Below are 21,770 nucleotides of genomic sequence, written 5' to 3'. Positions count from 1 at the left end.
CTGTTCACTTTCATTATATTTACCAATGCAGCAGTATGTGTGCCATTATTTAACTATTAATCCAGTAAATACTTGTCTGTTGCCCCAAATTTTATATTACTTTGCTTTTAAAATTCAGGAAAATGATAAAATCAAAAGGCTGTTAGCAGTGATAATACAATCAAGAAAAGATGGAAATCGTCAAGCATACTGAAAGCAGAATGTTTGTTCAGCTGACCACAAGTTCAATTATTAAGTAAAAGAGAAAGTATATAACCAAAGGCTATATTTAAAAGTCAAGCAGAAGTGATAAAAGAAGCAGAGAAATCTTTGGAATTACAAACTGTTGATTATAAAAACAAGACTAGTGATCCAAATGCAAGAGTTATGGGTCCACAGAGCTCTTGATGATAATCTTGTTATAAATTCCTTAATCATTTCAAGATGTCAAAAACGAGAATGTGAGATAAGAAATTACTTGTAAAAACTAGTCAGAATAAGTAAATCTACAGAGACAGAAAGTAGATTCGTGGGTGCCTAGGGCTAGGGGTTCAGTGACTGCTAATGGGTACAGGGTTTTCTTTTGGAGTGACAAAAACATTCTAAAATTGATTGTGGTGATGGTTCTACAACTCCAAATACACTAACAATCACTGAACCGTGTGCTTTAAATGGGTGAATTGTATGGTATGTGAATTCCATCTCAAAAAATACATAGCAGATTAAAGCTTTAATTTGAAAGCCTCAACAGTTAAAAAGATAATAATTTGTCAATATTTAGTGTTTATGCTGTGTTTTTGTTTTAAATAATTGTGTTCATTATTCTAAGATTAAAAAAGTGAAACACACCATAGAACCTTATAATTTTTTTATTCCCCTGAAAACAGAACATTCTCCTTGAAACAAGTAAATCTATCATCAACCTTTATACCCTTGACTTCCATATACATTTTCAGGAACACATGTAAGTAGTAGAGAGCCTATGTAACACAGTAAGTCCTATAACCAAAGTATGAACAAAAAGGTGAGGAAGTACAGTGGTTGGAACTAATTATCCTTACATAGTTTCCTATTATCTCTTGAATTAGAGGACTTTCTTATCAATCTGCAACTTACCTTCATCATGACATTTAGTGCATATTTTTGATCTTCTCGTCTTGCTGCAGCTTTTGCTTCTGTAACTTCCTTGGCTCTTTCTTGTGCTTGTAAAATAGATTTCTCCCTTATTCTTTGCATCATCTCTTTGTCAACTAAAACAGAAGGAATATCACTAAATTAGGATTATGATGAATTTGTTTCACTTAGGGGAAAACTGCTTAAGGTACTGATACAGGATGAGATTTTTTGGACCCAACTTCACATGGAGAAGTGAAAACATTCTCAATATTAAACTGGACAAGAAGCTAACAATAAAAGAGAGAGAGAGAGAGAGAGACAGGGGCCAGCCCCTGGCCGAGGGGTTAAAGTCACACATGTTCTGCTTTGGAGGCCCAGGGTTTACAGGTTCAGACTCGGCGCAGACCTACCCCACTCACCAGCCATGCTGTGGTGGTGTCCCACATACAAAATAGAAGACTGGCACAGATGTTAGATCAGGGCTAATCTTCCTCACCAAAAAAAAGAGAGAGAGAAGGAAGAGGAGGAACAACAGAGAGGGAGAATAAGAACGATGAGGGGGAGGGAGAGAACAGTGAAAGGTACAGAACAGAGTGAGAGAGGGTAGTGGAATGGGGAGGAGAGTGAGTAAGATGGGGGGAAGGAGAACACATTTATCCTCCTCCATCTCTGTTAAAAAACTAGGGCTATTTGCTTATATACCTGATCACAATAAATTATCACTATGGGGTCTCCCTGAAGAGGAGATGGGTTGGGACCACCTGATACGATCAATCACCTTCACAAACATAAATGCTAATTTATACATATGAAGAGTACAGGGCCAGCCCAGGAGAAATTATAAAATAACACGACAGGTTATATATAGAACTTTACCATTCAGAATTATTCCTATATTCAGTGACTCAATGTTCTACAAACTACAGGCTGTGATCCATTAGGGCATAAATTATCTTAGGGGATGAGGGATCAGGAAGGGATCTAGACTTTGAGGAAAAAAACCCCAAAAACAGGAGGGGAGAGAAAATTTGTGGGGAGAGGGTAAAGGAGGGGAGAGTAAAGTGGAGGGGGTGGAGGGACGAATCAGGCCCTAGGCAGGGGTTCTTAACCTTTCTTGTGCAGCAGACCCCTTGGCAGAATACAAAGCCTTACAGACTCCTTCATAATGTCTAAAAATGTATGAAATAAAATACACAGGATCACAAAGAAAACTAGTTATATTAAAATATAAATTATTAAAAAATAAATTTGTGGGGGCTGGCCCTGTGACACAGTGGTTAAGTTCGGTACGCTCCACTTCAGCCTGGGTTTGTGGGTTCAGATCCTGGGTATGGACCTACACCACTTATCAAGCCATGCTGTGTTGGCAACCCATGTACAAAATAGAGGAAGACTGGCACAGATGTTAGCTCAGGGCAAATCCTCCTCACCAAATAAATAAATAAATAAATTTGTGATATAATATGTACTTCTTTATTAATGCATTAAATAACATAGAGCATCAAGTTTAATAAATACTATAATTTCAAAGTAGTGAGTATAAAAGATAGAGGCAGAGCCAGCCCAGTGGCACCGTGGTTAAGTTCGCACGTTCTGCTTCAGCAGCCAGGGGTTCGCCAGTTCGGATCCCAGGTGTGGACCTACACACCACTTGTCAAGCCACACTGTGGCAGGCATCCTAACATAAAGTAGAGGAAGATGGGCACAGATATTAGCTCAGGGCCAGTCTTCCTCAGCAAAAAAATTTTTAAAAAGGTAGAAGCACCTGTGATACAAACATATTTCTGATTTTTGTTGATACTACTGCTGTTTGTTGCCTATATTCATAATTGAAAAGAAAGTTAAATTTCAGTTAGAGGTAAGTAAAAAGTATGGAATTTTTACTCATCCATAATCTTGGCTGGGAAGTAGGACTGAAATTAGGTCTGAAGCCTCTCCCCAGCCCTTCTCCTATTTGGTAACAGGGTGGCAGAGACTTGAACCAGCTTCAGGAGCAAAAACAATTAAAAGAACATAAACTTCCCAAATGAAATGCTCTACATCTAAAAGAAATGAAAAGTGTATCAAGAAGGAAGTTCAAGCAAAAATGGAGCACATATGTTTTGAATAATGAGGCAGGCAGGCTTGGAGTACAGACTGGAGTTCCACAACACTTTATGAGAAAAAAGAATGCTAAAGAAATAATTTCACTGAATTGCATGTAAAATTGAGTTTGATTTCTAAAGGAATCTCAAACCTGGTTTCTGAAACAAAATCAATGTTCGTTACTTGTTCTATAAGTTAGTTTTAAGACTGTTTTGATTAGTTTAAATCAGAAGTTGGCAAACTATGGCCAAACCCAACCTGCTGCCTGTTTTCCTTTTGTACACAAGCTAAGAATAATTTTTACCTTTTTAAATAGTTGAAAAAAATCAAAATAATAATAATATTTTGTGACATATAAAAACTAGATTAAACTCAAATTTCAGTGTCAATAAATACATATTGTCTATGGCTGCTCTTGTGCTGCAGTGGCAGAGCTGAGTAACTGTGACAGAGACCATACGGCCCGGCAAAATCTAAAATATGATCTGATTCTTTACAGAAAAAGTTTGCCAAACCTTGGTTTAAATGGTCAAAATTTGGACTAGTTGACCATATAAGAGAAAAATCAAGTAGATGTGCAATGAAAGCGATATGTAAGACAGAGAGGAAGATCAGGACTGGGAAAGAAAATTCCCTTAATTCCCTTTCCACTCCTCGATAAGGTGGCCAACCAGGTCAAAAAGGAAATTTGTGGAATTTGACACAGAAGAAAGTGTTTCACGTGAGAAACAGGGGAAAGTAACAGGCTTTCTGATGTGACCCTTCTTTATATTCTAAAAAGTGGGTGGACAAAACATTTCCTGGGGAAATCTGCTGGCCCCCAGGAGAGACAGACACACACACACACAAACATTTAAGTCAGTGGTTCTCAAACCTAGTCAGTCAACAGAATCACCTAGGGGTCGTCCACCTCCAATCTGTTTATTTTTAAGTAAGCCATTACCACAGATGATGGTTCTGATCCCATCCAACGTCAAAATTAAGATTATCAAAAGAATTGAAATAAATGCAAGTGTTTACATTTAATCTTAGGTAGGAAGTCAGAACCCCCTAGGTGTGTTTTATGATATATTCCCAGGCCCCATCTCAGACTTAACGAATCACAAGGGAAGGCAGGAGGAGGAGAGCAGGAACCTGGTTTTTAAAAACTCCTCGGTTAGTCTGGGACTCACTAAGGAACTGAGGTAGCCTGGCTATGGTAACCGACCTTAAGCATTCTCTGGGCTGAACACAGATCTCAGAGAAAAATTCTACTTGGTCCCACGAATTAAAAAATTAAATTCCACTGCAAGATACCAAGAAAGCATTAATATAAAGAATCACTGCTGTCTCTCCATTATCAATAGTCCCTAATCAAGGTTTCATGCTGGAGGCCAAAGACAAATTTCAGGCAGCAGATATCAGACACAGGAAAACGTGACAATTAGAACAGGGAGGAAGAAAACAGAAGCTAAGCAGCAGAGGGCAATTACTGAGCTGTAAAGCTGATCCTGGCAGAGGACTAGAGGACTGATTAAGAGTACAGAGAAGAGTGGGCTGGCCACGTGGCGTAGTGGTTAAGTTCCCATGCTGTGCTTTGGAGGCCTGGGGTTTGCAGGTGTGGACCCCAGGCATGGACCTACACGCCCTCATCAGGCCATGCTGTGGTGGCATCCCACATACAAATACAGGAAGATTGGCACAGAAGTTAGCTCAGTGCCATCGTCCTCACCCAAAAAAAAAAAAAAAAAAAAAAGAGTACAGGAGAATAGGAAACCTCAACTTTTGCTGCACATTATAATCCTTGGAAAGCTTTTGAAAAAATACCAATCCTCCCAGAAACTGATTTGATTGGTCTAGAGTGAGTTTCAGACATCTGTATTATTTAAAAGTTCTGCAGGTGATTCAAACATGTAGCCAGGGATGAGAAGCACTACTCTAGAGTCAAACTGCTAAGGCTCCAGCTCCAGTTTGTCACTAAGTAGTTGCGACCTTTGTCAATTACTCAACCCTTCTGTGCCTCAGTAACCTCACCTTTATAAAAGGGGGCGGGGTACCTAAGTGACAGATTGTTGTGAGCATTAACAGATGTGTTAATGCCTAATACAAAATAAGTATTAGGCCATAAATAAAGGCTATATCCGGAGGCCTTATCCCCTGAAGATACAAGCCCACATCTTCGGCTTAAGAGCTATTGTAAATGTGCTCTAACTTTTGAATAAGCCAATCTTTAGGTTAAGTGGCAGCTGAAGCACTATCTCATTTAGATCATGCTCATATGCCTATTTTCTTTTTTTTCTGGAAGAGCAACATAAGGTGTCAAAAGAGAATTTTTAAAAAGGTATAAAATATAAAAAGCACAACCAGATGAACATCTTTTAATAAAGAACTTACCACCTGACATAGAAAGTGTCTCCCACATGGCCGCTTCTTTTTTATATAAGGTGAAAACAATAGCGTCATTCCCAATCTTGGCTTTGCTGCTCTCATCGTCTATGGGAGCATAGAGAAACACTTCAAATAAAAACGGAGGGCAGTTGACCTATTCAGAAAGGGGGAAACGGAAGTTAATTTAGTTACACAAATCAAAGGCAAAGCCGTTAAGAAATAAGTGATAGAGGCCAAAATCATTTTCTGAAATGCCTGCTATAAATTTACTCCAGGTCGCGAAAGATTAGCAAGGCATATGAGGAAGCCCTGGATAAAAATAATCTCTGATCTGACGATGTCTGTCTACAGATGAGGTGTCACCTGTATAGGATTCCGTTTGTTGTTGTTTCTTTGTTTTGTTTTTTTTTTTTAAAGACTAAAATTGTAGGCCGCTCATCGCTCTCGCCTTAGCTTCGGGCCACACCCCCGGACCCGGCGGGCACGAATCGCGCTCCTACCTTCAGGTAGTTTTCCGTGCAGAACACGTCCGCGTCTCTGACGCAGACGCCTCGGAGGGGCACGGAGATGAAGACCGCCACCTTCGTCTGCTGCCAGCTGTAATCGCTAACCTGCAGGGGCATCCCGGGGGTCGGCGGGCTCGGAAGGCGCGGCTGCGGCGGCCTCGCGCCCGCTCGGTTGCTAGGGAAGCCGGGGTTACCATGCGTCAGCCCTTCCGGGTCAGGCCGGGCTGCGGCGCCCCGCGTTCCCCGCGCGCCCGGGCCGCGCCCCTGTCACCACCCCGCTGACTCGTCTCGCGGCTGCCAGGCCCGCTGGGCATCAGTTAGACCACGGTTAGGGGCGGGTCTTACCCCTTTCCTGCGGTCCGAGCGAATCTCCCAAGAAGGTGGCCCACATCTGCTGAAGCAAGAAAAGAGCTTCACGTGTGAGAATGCAAAAAAGGGACGTGGGCTTCCGGGGTGGGAAAGCGAGAGCCGCGAGCAGCAGGTGCGGCGACCCCGCGCCATTGCAGCCGTGGCCTTTTGTTTGTTCTGATAGAGGCTATAGAAGTTAGCACTCTTTGGTGTTCCTGTTTGGGAAATGTCCTGGTCATACAGACATCCTTGCCTGGAAGCTTGCCCCTACTATAGTAGTCCTTCAAATCCTATCAGCCCTAAAGCCTCCCACAGCAGGCAGGGGGGGTTGGCTCCGTGGTTTGAGTACTGGGCAGAAATGACCCTGTGACTCACCTGACAGATGTTTGGCTGCAACTCAACTGTAAGGTCAGTTGGATTTACACGGATACGTTTTACACTTGCTTATGGAGACTCAGAACTTAAGTGCTGTAAGGAAATGTGAAGATCACACAGCCTCATGCTACATATGTAAGGAATCTGAGACCCGTACATTTAAGCCCATCTGTCACGTAGTGGCAGAACTGTGATTAAAATCCTGATCTCTTAGCTCCCATTCCAGTGTTCTTTCTCGGGGCTGCTTTCTGTAGAGGCAGTTTACTGGAATTTGATGTTAAAAGCAAAAACACATTGCGTTTACGTGAAAGTTAAGCACCTACAAACTACTTACCATCTAGGGATTTGGGTTTTAAACTTCTTACTTTTGGAGGCCATTAACAGAAATTTCAAAGCTCCTGAAAAATTCAGCAGGAAAGTTTAGGAGCAGCAGACGGGAGGGGAAAAAAATCTTTTCCCTGAAACAGGCCGCCGCTCAGTACCTTCCCCAGGTTTGTCAGCGGTTCATCCTCTATCTCGAGGTTCTGTAACTTTGAATACTGGAAGCCATCTTGGACTTCTTTTCTTTGTCTTCCTAACGGAGAAACCTATTATTCCTATGGATTTTTCTTTTCCCGTGGCTTTTGGCATTTTACCCCCTTTGGTTCCATTACTACTTTGTTTCTATTGTTTCTATTACTGTTTTGTTTCAAACTCCCCTGTGTCTTCAAAACACAGGGTTTATGCGTTCCTTTTATATAAAATTTTATAGTCTGGAATCTCCCACTATATAAAAACACAAGTGACATAATGTATGTATGAAAGATAAGAAAAAGGATACTTTGTGCTGTTTGGGGGTTTCAGGAAAATCTGTTAGTAATCACTTGGTTAAGTGCATACACACCTCTGCAATGAAATTGTTCTCCCCACTACCATAGTCTTACCAAATTTTTTACAGTCTGAATGAATTATATCCTTAAAAAAAACTTGACGTTTTATTACTGAATCATTATATCAACTGATGCCAATTTAAAACATCATTAATTATTTACATTGTCTCATGATTTATGTACTTATCTAAACAGTTTCACAAGCCTTGAAACTAATTCAATCTTAAAGTCTTAATCTGTATTTCTTAATCTATATTTAAAAAACAAAAAAGCTCTAATCTAACTCATGTATATAGATAGAAATTTGATATATGGCAAAGGTGGCTCTGCACATAGGTGGCGAAAAGCAAAGAAAGGAATGACTGTTGAATACATTGGTGCTAGTAGAAATGGTTACCATAGTGGAAAAAACGAGATTGGATCGCTACATGCATGTGGTGTCACACACAAAAATGAATTTCAGGTGAAATGAAGACATAAAAGTTTGCAACAAAAAATATATATCTGTGTGATCTTGCAGTAAGAAAGAATTTCTTAAATATGACATAAAAAGCATGAACCATAAAGGAAAAAGATTGAAAACCTGACCTAAAATTAAGCTGGTGTTCACCAAAAGGCATAATAAAATATGTTAATATATATGTATAGTCAATGCTCTTCAAACAAAGACCACAGGGACACCTGTAGTTGAGCAAGTTGAGTTCATTACTTATTGAGCAAAGGAGAATACATACCATTGGTTGTCTCAGTAAGAGGGTGTTAGAATTTGGGGGAGGGTCTAAGAGAGGGAGGTTGCCTCTAGATTGGGTCCTTTCGTAAAGACAGCGGAATTCTATGATGGGATAAGGAAGTAGCTGTTCATAGCAGCTTGCTAGCAAAAACTTGAAAACAAACCAAGTGTGTATCAATAGCTATAGTCACACAAAGGAATATCATACAACAGTAAAAATGAATTAATTGTAGCTATACACTGGATGGATGAATGAAAAAAAAGCAAGACATATAAGACCTTTAAGGAATAATGCCATTTTTATAAAACTTTAAAGCAATAAAAACTAAATCTGCTGGTTAAGAATTCCTGTATATGTGCTGAAACTATAAAGGAAAGTAAGACATAAGAAAGGGTAAGGGCTAACTCCTAGGTGAATGTCATGTAAGTGGGACCCTTCGTGGTAGCTAACAGAGCTGATTTCTACAGACTCACTGCGTGAATTAAGACAGAGGTTCTCAGAGTGTGGTCCTCTGATCACAGTATCAGCATCATCTGGGGACTTGGTAGACATGCAGATTCTCAGACCCCACTCTAGACCTACTGAGGCAGAAATTCTGGAAGTAGGGCCAAGCAATCTATGTTTTAACAAGCCCACTGGGTAATTCTGATACCCAAGTTTGAGAACCACTAGGTTAAGGGATAGGTTTTATTGGGGAAAGGGGAAGTTTACAAAGCCAAGAAAAAAACACAGGTTTCCTCATTCTCCCTTCATCCCAAGGAGAAGCACACTGGGCTCAGAGCACTATGCTGAATCTGCAGTGTTGAGTTTGCATTACAGGAGAGGAATTTTATCCCCTTGTTGCTCTCCCTTCTTATAGGGCAAACATGAAAGGAACTTTGTCAGTAGGGAAACTACTGGGGCACAAGGCAGTCTCGATTTAGGTGCAGACTGTTTATGTAAGACTTGTCTGAGAAAGCCAGCTGCCTGGTATCTAGAGACCTTAACTCACGTGAAAGTTTTAATTGGAAGAAAGAAACTGTCGGTACCATGACAAACTGAGTTCAGGTGCAGCCCCTTCCACTGGGAGACAGGAGGTCCAGGTCCTATTGGCTGTTTCCCTAGGAAAACCCAGAGCATCCACAGTCATTTTTGTTTGATTCTGTTGTTTACGTCAAGGCATCCCATCAAAGAGCTTCAAAGAAATTGCCACGTTATTTTTTTCTCTCTCTAATTTTTGGTGATGGGTTTATACTTAGTCATCTTACGATTCATAACTTACATATACAAATACCTGTATTATTTTGTATGTAACAAATATTACAAAATTAAAGTAAAAATTTTAAAACAAGCTCTGAAGGAGAGGAGGGTCTTTATTTTCTCCTTACATATTGTGAGGTTTTTAGGGAGTGAAAATGTACGTTATGAAGCAAAAACTGTCTGATTATTCTTAACCTAAAATTAATTAACTATAATTTTATTTATTTTTGATGGTCACATTTGGCCATTGGGAAAGGTTGATTTACGATGTTTTTTAATACCATTCCAGAACTTTTTAAAGCTTTTTAAAAGTTTTCTTCTTGGAACAAGATGACTTAGACTCCCTTTGAAGTTTTTTTCCTCTTTTATCTCTAGGAAATGGGATCAGTCATTCTCCAAGAGTTCTTGGTTCTCTTTAAACCCTTAGTTCTTTTAATTCTTAGTTCTTTTCAAGACCAAAATCTAGTTACTAGATTTTAAATGCATTCGTGATTTTAAATTTGGGCTTTAGGAAAAGACAATGTGATTGACAATTAGACGAGACTGTATAGGTAGAGCTCATATGGAGAGTATGAAGGGACCCTCTATCTTTTTCCTTTTATTTTTGGTTCAGATATCTTAGATTTACATTTATAGTGTATAGATCTTGATGATTTTTCCTATTAAACTTGTTTTAGCACAATATCAGTTATTTGACTTTTTAAAAAAGTGCTTCTAGCATGTAAGGAGCTTGGAAGTCACCTAACTTCATCCTAACAAGTAAAAAGCAGAACAGAATGAAAAGTCAACAACTCCTCTTAGATCTGTAAGAAAAGTGAGGTCACGGGACAAACCACTGCCCACAAAATTGGAGAGATCAAGAGGTGAATACAGAGAATCACAACCAATAGGAGAATAAACCTCCATGGGAACCAGTGCCAAGGTAGGAAAACCTGAACCGTAGTTGGCCAATTGCTGGAGGTTCACTATGGGCAAGACTGAGAGAGAAAAACTCCAGGGAGACCCAGTCATCAGGGACACCCCACATTTTTGTGAGTTTTACTTCCTAAAGCTCTACCAGGTTCTCACAGTAAATATCAGAGAAAAATCTCCTTGTGCTCCCAACAGGAGGAGTGGAAAAGGAACCATTTTGAAATATGCCAGAGCATTCTGTTCTTCTTAGCAAGGTCTGCCTTCAGGAGAAACTATTTAACCAGAGCCTAACCTGCTGGGGTTTTATCGGAGTTTAACTGAGGGAAATTTACAGCATTGAATGTATATCTTAGAGAAGAAAGATCTAAAATCAATCATCTAAGCTTCCACCTTAGGCAACTAGAAAAAGAAGAGCAAATTAAATCCAAAGTAAGCAGAAAAAAAAAGGAAATAAAAATTAGAGCAGATATCAGTGAAATTGAAAACAGGAAACCAATAGAGAAAATCAACAATACAAAGCTGGTTCTTTGAAAAGATCCATAAAATCAACAAGACTCAAGGCTAATTAAGTTTTTTTCTTAGAGAACACAAATTACTAATATCAAATGAAAGAGGGGACATCACTACAGATCCTATGGACATTAAAAGGAAAATAAAAGAATACTATGAACAACTCTGTGCCCACAAATTTGATAACCTAGATAAAGTGAACCAATTCCCTAAAAGACGCAATCTGCCAAAACTCACGTAAGAAGAAATAGACAATCTGAATAGGCCTATATCTCTTAAAAAAATTGAATCAATAATCAACAGAAAGCACTAGGCCCAGATGGGGGTCACTGGTGAATTCTACTAAACGCTTATGGAAGAAATTATACCAATTCTCTACAATCTCTTTCAGAAGATAGAGGCAGAGTGTCTACTTCCTAGCTCATTCTATGAGGCCAGACTTAACAGATCCCTAGAAATCTCCAAGGAGCCTTAGCCAAGCTTGGCCAAGTCTTGAAGTCAGGTAGTGTCAGTTTTCTAATTTTGTTCTTCTCCTTCCAGATTGTGTTGGCTGTTCTGGGTCTTTCGCCTCTCCATATAAGCTGTAGAATCAGTTTTTTGATATCCACAAAATAACTTGCTAGGATTTTGATTGGGATTATATTGAATCTGTAGATCAAGTTGGGAAGAACAGTAATCAATGCAGTGTGGTACTGGTGAAAGAATAGACAAATAGATCAATGGCAAAGGAGTAAAGGCAGTATAATGGAGGAAAGACAGTCTTTTCAACAAATGGTGCTGGAACAGCTGGACATCCACGTGCAAAAAAGTGAATCTACACATAACTATTACATTGTTCATAAAAATAAACTCAAAATGGATCATAGACCTAAATGTAAAATGCAAAACTATAAAACTCTTAGTAGATAACAGAGGAAAAAGTCTAGATTACCTTGAGTTTGACGATGACTTTTTAGATACACACCAAAGGTGTGATCCATGGAAGAAAGAATTGATAGGCTGGAGTTCATTAAAATTAAAAATTTCTGCTCTGTGAGTGACACTGTCAAGAGCATGAAACAGCAAGCCCCAGACTGGGAAAAAATGCTTGCCCAAGGCATATTTGATAAAGGACTTTTATCCAAAATACATAAGAACTCTTAAAAAACAATTTGATTAAAAGATGAGCCAAAAACCTTGACAGATACCTCACCAAAGAAGATACACAGATGATAAATAAGCATATGAAAAGATGCTCCACATCATTTTTCATTAGGGAAATACAAATTAAAACAATAATGAAATACCACTACACATGTATTAGAATGGCCAAAATCCAGAACACTGACAACACCAAATGTTGACCAGGATGTGGAGCAACAGGAACTCTCATTCATTGCTGGTGGCAGTGCAAAATGGTAAAGCCACCGGAAGACAGTTTAGTGCCTTCTTACAAAACAAAACATACTCTTACCATACAATCCAGCAATCATGTTCCTTGGTATTTGCTCAGAAGAATTGAAAACTTATGTCTACGCAAAACTAGTACACAGATATTTGTAGCAACTTTATTCATAATTGCCAAAACTTGAATGTGACCAAGATGTACTTTAGTAAGTGAAATGATAAATAAATTATGGTACATACAGACAATGGAATGTTATTCATTGCTAAAAAGAAATGAGCTGTCAAGCCATGAAAAGACATAGATGAAACTTAAATGCATATTACTAAGTGAAAGAAGCCAGTCTGAAATGGAACATAGTGTATGATTCCAACTATATGACATCCTGAAAAGGCAAAACTATGGAGGCAATAAAAAGATCAGTGGTTGCTCGAGGTTACGGGAGAGGAAGGAATGAATAGGCAAAGCACAGAGGATTTTTAGGGAATTGAAACTACTCTGTATGATACTATAATGGTGGATACATGTCAATATGTCTTTGTCCAAACCCATAGAATGTGCAACACCTAATGTAAACTATGGACTTTGGGTGATAATGATGTTTCAATGTAGGTTCATCAGTTGTAACAAAGGTACCATTCTGGGGGGGATGTTGATAATGGGAGAGGCTATGCATGTGTAGGGGAAGGTGGTATATGAGAAATCTCTATACCTTCTGCTCAGTTTTTCTGTGAACCTAAAACTGCTGTAAAAAATAAAATGTATTAAAAGAATCGTAATTTCCCATTAAGGAGAATAGCTATTATTAAAGTAGAATTTTGTATGCTTAATAAAGAGGATTAATAAGAGGAGAATATAAACAGATATAAATTTTTTGTTTTGTCAACAATTTTTTAACACTTTATAACTGAGTTTAGTTTAAAATTTTAAAATTTGTGTTTAGATAAATACAGATATTTCCTACCATAACATTAAACTATTAAAAGTTCCAACATTTAGGGCCCACCCTGGTGGTGTAGTGGTTAAGTTCACACACTCCGCTTCAGCAGCCTGGGGTTCGCAAGTTTGGATCCCAGGTGCAGACCTACAAACTGCTCATCAAACCATGCTGTGGCGGCATCCCACATACAAAATAGAGGAAGATTGGCACAGATGTTAGCTCAGAGCCAAAAAATTAAAAAAATAAACTGACACACTGCAAAACACAATATAATCTTAATATTTAAAAATTTATTGGAATTATATGTCAATTTGATTAAGCAAAACTTTTCATTGTTCCTTAGCCTAAATATGTAGGAGTCACGTTATTTTATCAGATCAACTGCATATAAAAAATGTAGGAAATTCTGATTAATTATTCTCTTCATAAGAAAACAAATTCAAGTCTTTAAAAAGAATAAAACGTACACTTGTATTTTACTTCACACTGATATAATCAGGAAGAAGGTATAGCTGTTTTTTAAACATAAATTATCAAATGTCTGATTTGATTGCATGAACTTGGTTTCTTATTTTTAAAAAAATGTTTCTGAGCTAGCGGCTTCTGTGAGAAGAATTTTGTTTTTCTTTAAAATGTTACCACATTTAAAGCATTAGATGTTCAGTTTGTTTTGGGGAAGTTTTGAGAATAGTAGATGTATATAATTGCTTTTTAATCTCTATAAACTAAGGTTTCTCAGCCTCAGCACTATTGACATGTAGGTCAGATAATTCTTGGTCGCACAGGGCCGTCCTGGGCATTGTAAGATGGGTGGCTCATCCAGGCCTCTACCCACTAGATGCCAGAAGCACCCCCAAGATGTGACAACAAAAAGCTTCTCTAGATATTTCAAATGTCCCCAAGGAGAGAGGGGCAGAATTGCTGCAAACCGATCAGAACCGTGCTCCCTTATTTTAAGAGCCTTATAATTTAATTTACTAATACTTTACAGAGGCAGGATTATATCTCACACTCACACAAGCCGAGGTAAAGTCTTTTCTCACTTGAAGAGGCACAAAAACACAAGAATCTTGCAGCTTCAGCTTAGCAGCTTAGCAAGGAGTTGAAAGTAAACATCACAAACACTCAAGTGCTGGGTGGTATAGTAGGTGTTCAATTTTGTGAGAAACTGCCAGCCTCTTTCAAACATACAAATTTTGCATTCCTACCAGCAGTGTATGAAAATTTCAGTTATTCTGCATATTCATCAGCACTTGGTATTAGTAGGGTTTTTTTTTTAATTTTAGCAAATTTAATAGTTGCCTGTTGGTATCTCATTATGGTTTTGATTTGCATTTCTCTAGTGACTAATGATGCTGAGCATCTTTTCATGTGCTCATTTGCATTTTACTCTTTGGTGAAGTGTCTGTTCAAGTTTTTACTCATTTGAAAAATTTGTCTATGTTCTTATTATTGAATTGTGTGTTTCATATATCTGGATACAGGTCCTTTATTAGACATGTGTTTTTCAAATATTTCCTCACATTCTGTGGTTTGGATAAAGCTTAATTTACGAGCTTTCAAAATGTTTGTGCTTTTGAGTCTTATCTAAGAAATAGTTCCCTAACCTAGATTCACAAAGTTTTTCTGTTTTCTTCTAGAAGTTTTATACTTTTAAGTCTTAAATTTAGATTTGACGGATCAGCCTGGTGGCATAGTGGTTAAGTTCACGTGCTTGGCTTTGGCGGGCTGGGGTTCATGGGTTCGGATTCTGGATGTGGACCTACGCACTGCTCATCAAGCCATGCTGTGGCAGTGTCCCACATATGAAATAGAGGAAGATTGGCACAGATGTTAGCTCAGGGTCAATCTTCATCACCAAAAAAAAAAAGAAAGAAAGTTAGATTTGAGTTCTATTTTGAGTTAATTTTTTAAAAATATGTAGCCATGCATAGGTGCAGGCTCATTTTTTATGGCATATGATTGTCCAATTGTTTCAGCATCATTGTTATAGAATCATTTCTCTATTGAATTATCTTGGTGACTTTTTCAAAAACCAACCAACTATATATGCCTGCGTCAAAGCACTTAAGAATAAGAAAGAATGGCTTTTATATTTACCTTCCTTTTTACCATTTCCAACACTCGTCATTTTTTGGTGTAGATACAAGTTTCTGTCTGGTATAATCCTGCCTGAAGAACTTCCTTTGACATTTGTGGCAGGACAGGTCTACCAACACATGAAACAGGTCATGTGCTCTATTTCTCCTTGGAACGGCTTGTCCCCCTCTGGTATTCAGATTACTTCATTGCCTTTGAAATCAGCTTTCTGATGATTTGGGGAAAAGTTACAGTTTTGCAGATTATCCATCTTTTTCTTATTGTTAGGGTGCTAGCAAGATTCTTTGCAACTTTCTATCTTTTGAACCTATGCCTTTAGTTTTGATATACAGTATTTAAGCTGTCATTAGGTTTAAATGTTACATAATTGTCATTTTAATAAATTAGTTACTTAAGAGTTTATTTTCTAAATATATGGATTTCTTTTCATTATCTTTTGGTCAGGCAACACAGTCTACATGATAAAAGTTCTTTGAAATATGTTAATTTAGGACATGGTAAAGTTTTGCATGGTAGTTCCTTGAGTGCTTGAAAAGAATGTATATTTTTTATTTATTTGGTACAAGGTTCTTTATTACATCGAGCTTGTTAATTTTTGAGGCAGATGCTATTGGTTGCTTATCCAAAAACTACTCTCCCCTTTTCCTTGCTATCAGAACCTCTATTTTGTTTGCATATCAGATAGCAATATTTTCAGAAAGATAGGTCTAGCCTCAAAGGATGAATCATGTTTTGTCTAAACTAACCATTCCTGTTTCTCGAAGGGAAGGTCTGCTCGGGGCTTCTGAAAGATATTTCTCCCTGATAAAAACAGAGCAACATGAACCTCCTTTCCTGGTTGCTTTTGGATGTTGTTCTGTGAGAAAATGATATATGGAGCAGTAGTAACCACCTCGCAACCATGAGAGGCAAGCCAAGAGAACCACAGAGAAACCAGCACAGTTTCCTGACATTGAGCTGATGAATTAACCAGCCTTGGAACCATCTATCTTCAAACTTCATCTTATGTGAAATAATTAAACTCTTGTTTTAGCTACATTTGGTTGAATATTCTAAATGCATCTTGATACAGGTTTATTATTTAAAATACACACACACACACGCACACACACATATATTAGAGCTATCATTTTCTGATAGAAATTTGTTTTAAAACCTCACACAATTGTTGCTTTTTCTCTCTGTAATTCTGTCTTTTGTGTTATGTATGTTGAGGCTCTGTTATAAGCATACATGTTCATGATTATTTTATCATTTTGATGGGTTGTTCCTTTTATAATTATAAAATGTTCTCCTTCCTATTCTTTTTCTCCTTATGACATAGAACATTGTATATTAGTTTTAGATATATGACATGATGATTTGATGTGTGTGTATATATTGTGAAATGATCACCACAATGTTTACTTAACGTTCATCACTTTACATAGTTACAATTATTTTTCTTGTGATGAGAACTTTTAAGATCTATACTCTTAGCAACTTTTAAATATATGATACAATATTGTTACCTTTAGTTACTGTGCATACATTACATTCCCAGAACTTATTTATCTTATAACTGGAGGTTTGTACCTTTTGACCACCTTTCCCCATTCCATGCACCTCCCACGCCTGCCTCTGACAACCCCAGTCTATTCTCTATATCGATGAGGTCAGTTTTCCTAGATTTCACATATAAGTGAGATCATATGGCATCTGTCTTTCTCTGACTTATTTCACTTAGCATAATGCTCTCAAGTTCCATCCATGTTGTTCAAATGGCAGAATTTACTTCTTTTTAATGACTAAATAATATTCCATTATATACATATATAAAATGTGAGATCGATCAATCTATCTATCTGTCTATATGTATAGAGATCTCACATTTTCTTCATCCATTCATCCATTGACAGGCACTTAGGTTGTTCCCACGTCTTAGCGATTGTAAATAATCCTACAGTGAACTTGGGGATGCAGATATCTTTTTGAGATAGTGATTTCATTTCCTTTGGCTATATAGTCATGTGCCCCATAATGACGTTTCAGTCAGTGACAGGCCACATATATGATGGTGGTCCCATAGATTAGTACCTATGGCCTAGATGTATCTTAGGCTATACCATCTAGGTTTGTTTCTGTAAGTACACTCTATGATGTTCGCACAATGAAAAAATCACCTAATGATGCATTTCTTAGACCATATCCCTGTTGTTAAGCAACGCATGATTGTATGCCCAGGAGTGGAATTGCTGGATTATACGTAGTTCTATTTTTACTTTACTTTTTCTTTTTACATTTTGACCCTCTTAAAATTATTTTTGTTTTTTTGAGGAACCTCCATACTGTTTTCCATAATGGCTGTACCAATTTACTTTCTCACCAATAGTTCACAAGGGTTCCCTTTTCTCCACATTCTTACCAACACTTACCTCTTGGTTTTTTTTGTTAAGAGCCTTAAATTCTATTTTGTCTGACATTAACATTGTTGTATTAGCTTTCTTTGATTAGTATTTTTCTGGTATACCTTTTCTTTTCTCTTTACTTTTTTCTTTTTAAATTACGTTTTCTGATGACCAGAGGGATACATGTTTATTGTTGGTAATTCTAAGGAGAAAAATCACCCACACTGTCATTATCCAGGGATAACTACAGTTAATATTTTGGCCTAAAATCATTCTACACATTTTTCTCTAGGTAGGTATATATAGATATATAAAATATTTATTTAAAAAATTAATTGTGATCATTCTGTATATAACCTACTATTTTCATAAACTTTTTTAACTTCATAATTGTGATCATTTCTTCCATTCCATTTTTTGTACAACATGAAGTTTTAATTCTTCAGTTTTCTATTATATAGATGACCTTAAATTTTTTTTTAAGTATGCAATCATTTAGAATTTGGCTTTTCCACTTGTTAATGAATATCATTGTACATAAACTATCCCTTTGCTTTTGAAATTTCTATGTGTATCTCTTGGGGTTTTTTTTTTTTTTTTTTTTTTGGCAAGGAATATTGTCCCTGAACTAACGTCTGTTGCCAATCTTCCTCTTTTTGCTTGAGGAAGATTGTCCCTGAGCTAATATCTGTGCCAGTCTTGCTCTATTCTGTATGTGGGATGCCTCCACAGAGTGGCTTGATGAGCAGTGTGTAGGTCCACACCCAAGATCTGAACCCACAAACCCTGGGCTGCCAAAGCGAAGTCCATGAACCTAACCACTACACCATTGGGCCAGACCCTACGTATATCTCTGATAAGCAGCATTTGGGGGAAAAAAAATTTTTCTTGGTCTGATCTGACAGTGTCAGGTGAATTTAATCTATTTACATTTATTTTAACTACTGATAGATTTGGTTTTATTTGTGTTTTTTGTTATTGTTTCTTTTTAGCTGCTTTCCTTTTTTTGGCTTGATAAAGTTTTCTATATTCTGCTTTGCCTTTTGCTAGTTTAGCAACTACATTGTATTTATCTTTAGGTTATGACATAAGTTTTTTAAAAAGTTGTAACTTTTTAAATACATAATTCACTAAATTTTTTTCCTAACAAAATCTGAAATTATTCATTATTTTTATATACATCTTCAATGAGACAAGGGACTAGTATGCTTTACCACTCGAACATCCCATATATGATCACTAAGTCATGTTTGAAAATTGTGTTGTTTAAATCTTATATATCCTTTCTGATTTGTTTTGGCTTCCTCCCCTCTCTGCCCCCTGGATATTTGTAAGCTAATTGAAAAGTCATAAGTATTTCAGTATGCATCTTCTTAAAAATGGGCATTTTTCTTACATAAACAGAATGTCATTGCTGTAAGAATACTAAAATAATCAGTGTCACATAATCTCAGTTCATAGTCATATTTCCTCAGTTGTGTGTTTTTACAGTTATTTTATTTGAATCAAAACCAAACAAGATCCACTTTTCACTCCTTCCACTGCCATCTTTGTGGTTCAGTCACATCATCTCTCAAATAGATTATTGTAATAGTTTCCTAACTAGTTGTCTTCCTTAAACTCTCTGCCTCTCTAATTTATTTTCAACACTGCAGTCAGAATGATCCTTCTCCCCTGAAAATCCTCCAGACACTCCCTATCTCACTTGGAGTAAAAGCCAAAAACTTTACAATGACCTACAAAGTCCCACATAATCTGGTTTCCGGTTACTTTTGTAAGCTTATCTCCTTTTACTCTTCCTCTGTCACTCCATTCCAGACACACTGGCCTCCTTGAAATACCTGAAATGTGCCAAGCATGCTCCTGCCACAGGGTCATTGTACCTGTTGTTACCTTTGTCTGGACTTCTCTTCACCAGTTATCTGCATGACTGTCTCTCTTATCCTTCAAGCCATTACTTAAATCTTTTTTCACTGAGCTCCTAAAAACTACGAATTTTGCACCTCTTGCCTTACCACCCCCAGCATTCCCTTTTTATTTCTTCACAGCCCTTATTCTCTAACATACTTTATAGTTTATTTTCTGTCTCCTTAGAATAAAAACCTCAAGTAGTGATTTTTTTCTATTTGATTAACTGCTATATTCTTAGCATCTAGAACAGTGCCCAACACATGAAAACACTCAATAAATATTGAATGAATGAATGAATGAATGTCTACTTACTGGGCTTCATAATTTTTATTTTTATTCTTTAGTTTACCTTTCATGATTCTGAAACATACTTACCTTAACGTCTTTTTCGGGCTCTTTTATTTTTTCATCTTGAGTGGATTAAAATTTCAAAAGGTGTTGGTTGGCTGTTCTTTTAATCATGAGGTTTTTTATGTTTTGAAGTTTTCATTTACAGTGGTTTTTTTTCCCTTTGTTTGATTTGTATTTCTTTCCTCTGGGTTCATCTTTTCCTTTCTAGCAGTTTTAAGTTGCCTTCGACTTGTGTCCTAGGGACCCTGATTCAGCCAAGTGTTAGATGCTAAGTCACTGTTTCAATTCTTTGCAAAACTGTGCACTTCCGCCATCTTAGGCCTGCATCTTCCTATGAGCTAGAGCCTCAGGTATCAGTTGGAGGTAGGTTTTGCTTTTTAGCCTCCTTCACAAGTGGAGCAGCAGTGAAGAGGAATCCCAGCTCAGCCCCTGGCTTAGAGCAGTGCTGTTTTTTGTCCCCTTTTTCGTTCCTGTTATTTCTGTCTACGATTAGAAAAATCAGTTTCACCAGAGGCTCATTAATTTTATTAATCTTCTAAATAACCTACTTGTAGCTTTATTATTCCTCTGTTTTCTATTTTATTTCCTATTCTTTTATTTCCTTCCTAGTACTTTCCTTAGGATTTTTTATTCTTTTCTTATCCTCTTAGGATTGATACTTAGCTCATCATATTTTGGGCTTAGAAATTATCGACAGCTATACATTTCCCTTTTAGTACTGTTACTGCATCTCATAGATTTTGAAATGTAGTAGCACTTTTAGACCTCATTACCCTGTCATATTAGAACTTCTGACTGCAAATTTCTGCTCTGAACCCAGAGTCAGGCAGGCTGCTGCTTCAGCATGGTCTATGCTTTCTTTTTATATTTCTTGTCCTTGGATTTATTTGTTGGTTTTGAACCCAATTTTATCTTTTTATATTTATCACTGATATGTTTAGAGCAGAGGGGATGCCTTAGAGCATGGTCATAATGTTATTTGATCAGAAGTCTCTGTACATCTTTTCTCTCCTACAGCAGGTGAGATACATTTTTCTTTCTTCCATTTGTTTAAATAGAACTTCTGTGCATTCAAATTTTACCTTGATGTAATTTTATCTTATTGTCACTTCTATTAACTCTAATGCCAAGGTGCGGCAACTGACACATTCACATTTTATGCAGCCTCTTTTCATGTAAGACCCAAGGCACCTGATGGTTGTTTCAAATAAATTTTAGAGGTCTTTTGTAAATCTAATCTTATCATTTAAGCAAATTTGTTCTTCATATTGCTACAGTGGTGTCTCTGCTTCAGGAATTGTTAAGCTGCTGAGGTTTAGAACCCCTCTCCAATTAATTTTTTATTGAAAGAACTGAGGTCCTAGTTTGTTAGAATCAAGATAGAGATACACTATGCTCACATTTTCTTAAGGAAACTCACGACTCAGTGTTATGTATAAACTTCACAGGGAAAAACAAGTATGTATATAGCAAAGTGTGTCCAAAGATATTGGTTTACTCCTCAGGATACAATTAAATTTCTGGGGGCCAGCCCCGTGGCCAAGTGGTTAAGTTCCTGCGCTCCGCTTCGGCAGCCCAGGGTTTTACCGGTTTGGATCCTGGGTGCGGACATGGCACCACTCATCAGGCCATGCTGAGGTGGCATCCCACATGCCACAAC

At 37.5% G+C, this 21,770-nt stretch overlaps 1 protein-coding gene and 1 long non-coding RNA gene across 3 annotated transcripts in view; one reads left to right on the top strand and one right to left on the bottom strand.

Moving 5' to 3' along the window:
* DNAAF4 (dynein axonemal assembly factor 4) overlaps window positions 1–6,343 on the bottom strand; it is a 66,519-nt gene extending 60,176 nt beyond the window's left edge. For both annotated transcript variants that reach the window (XM_014734035.3, XM_014734036.3), the window contains exons 1-3: window positions 6,048–6,343; window positions 5,554–5,701; window positions 1,096–1,229 (exon numbers count right to left, since the gene is read on the bottom strand). In XM_014734035.3, the coding sequence (XP_014589521.1) occupies window positions 1,096–1,229; window positions 5,554–5,701; window positions 6,048–6,170 (405 nt within the window). In that variant the 5' untranslated portion in view covers window positions 6,171–6,343. The remainder of the gene's footprint in view (window positions 1–1,095; window positions 1,230–5,553; window positions 5,702–6,047) is intronic.
* LOC111767692 (uncharacterized) lies at window positions 6,320–18,476 on the top strand. The gene is made up of 3 exons (XR_002799477.2): window positions 6,320–6,472; window positions 11,429–11,539; window positions 16,226–18,476. It is a non-coding gene; the product is annotated as an uncharacterized lncRNA (long non-coding RNA).
* Window positions 18,477–21,770: the final 3,294 nt, after the last annotated feature.

This window comes from Equus caballus, chromosome 1, assembly GCF_041296265.1.
Source record: "Equus caballus isolate H_3958 breed thoroughbred chromosome 1, TB-T2T, whole genome shotgun sequence".
In the NCBI taxonomy this organism is placed as follows: domain Eukaryota; kingdom Metazoa; phylum Chordata; class Mammalia; order Perissodactyla; family Equidae; genus Equus; species Equus caballus.
This window is presented reverse-complemented; position numbering and strand designations above follow the sequence as displayed.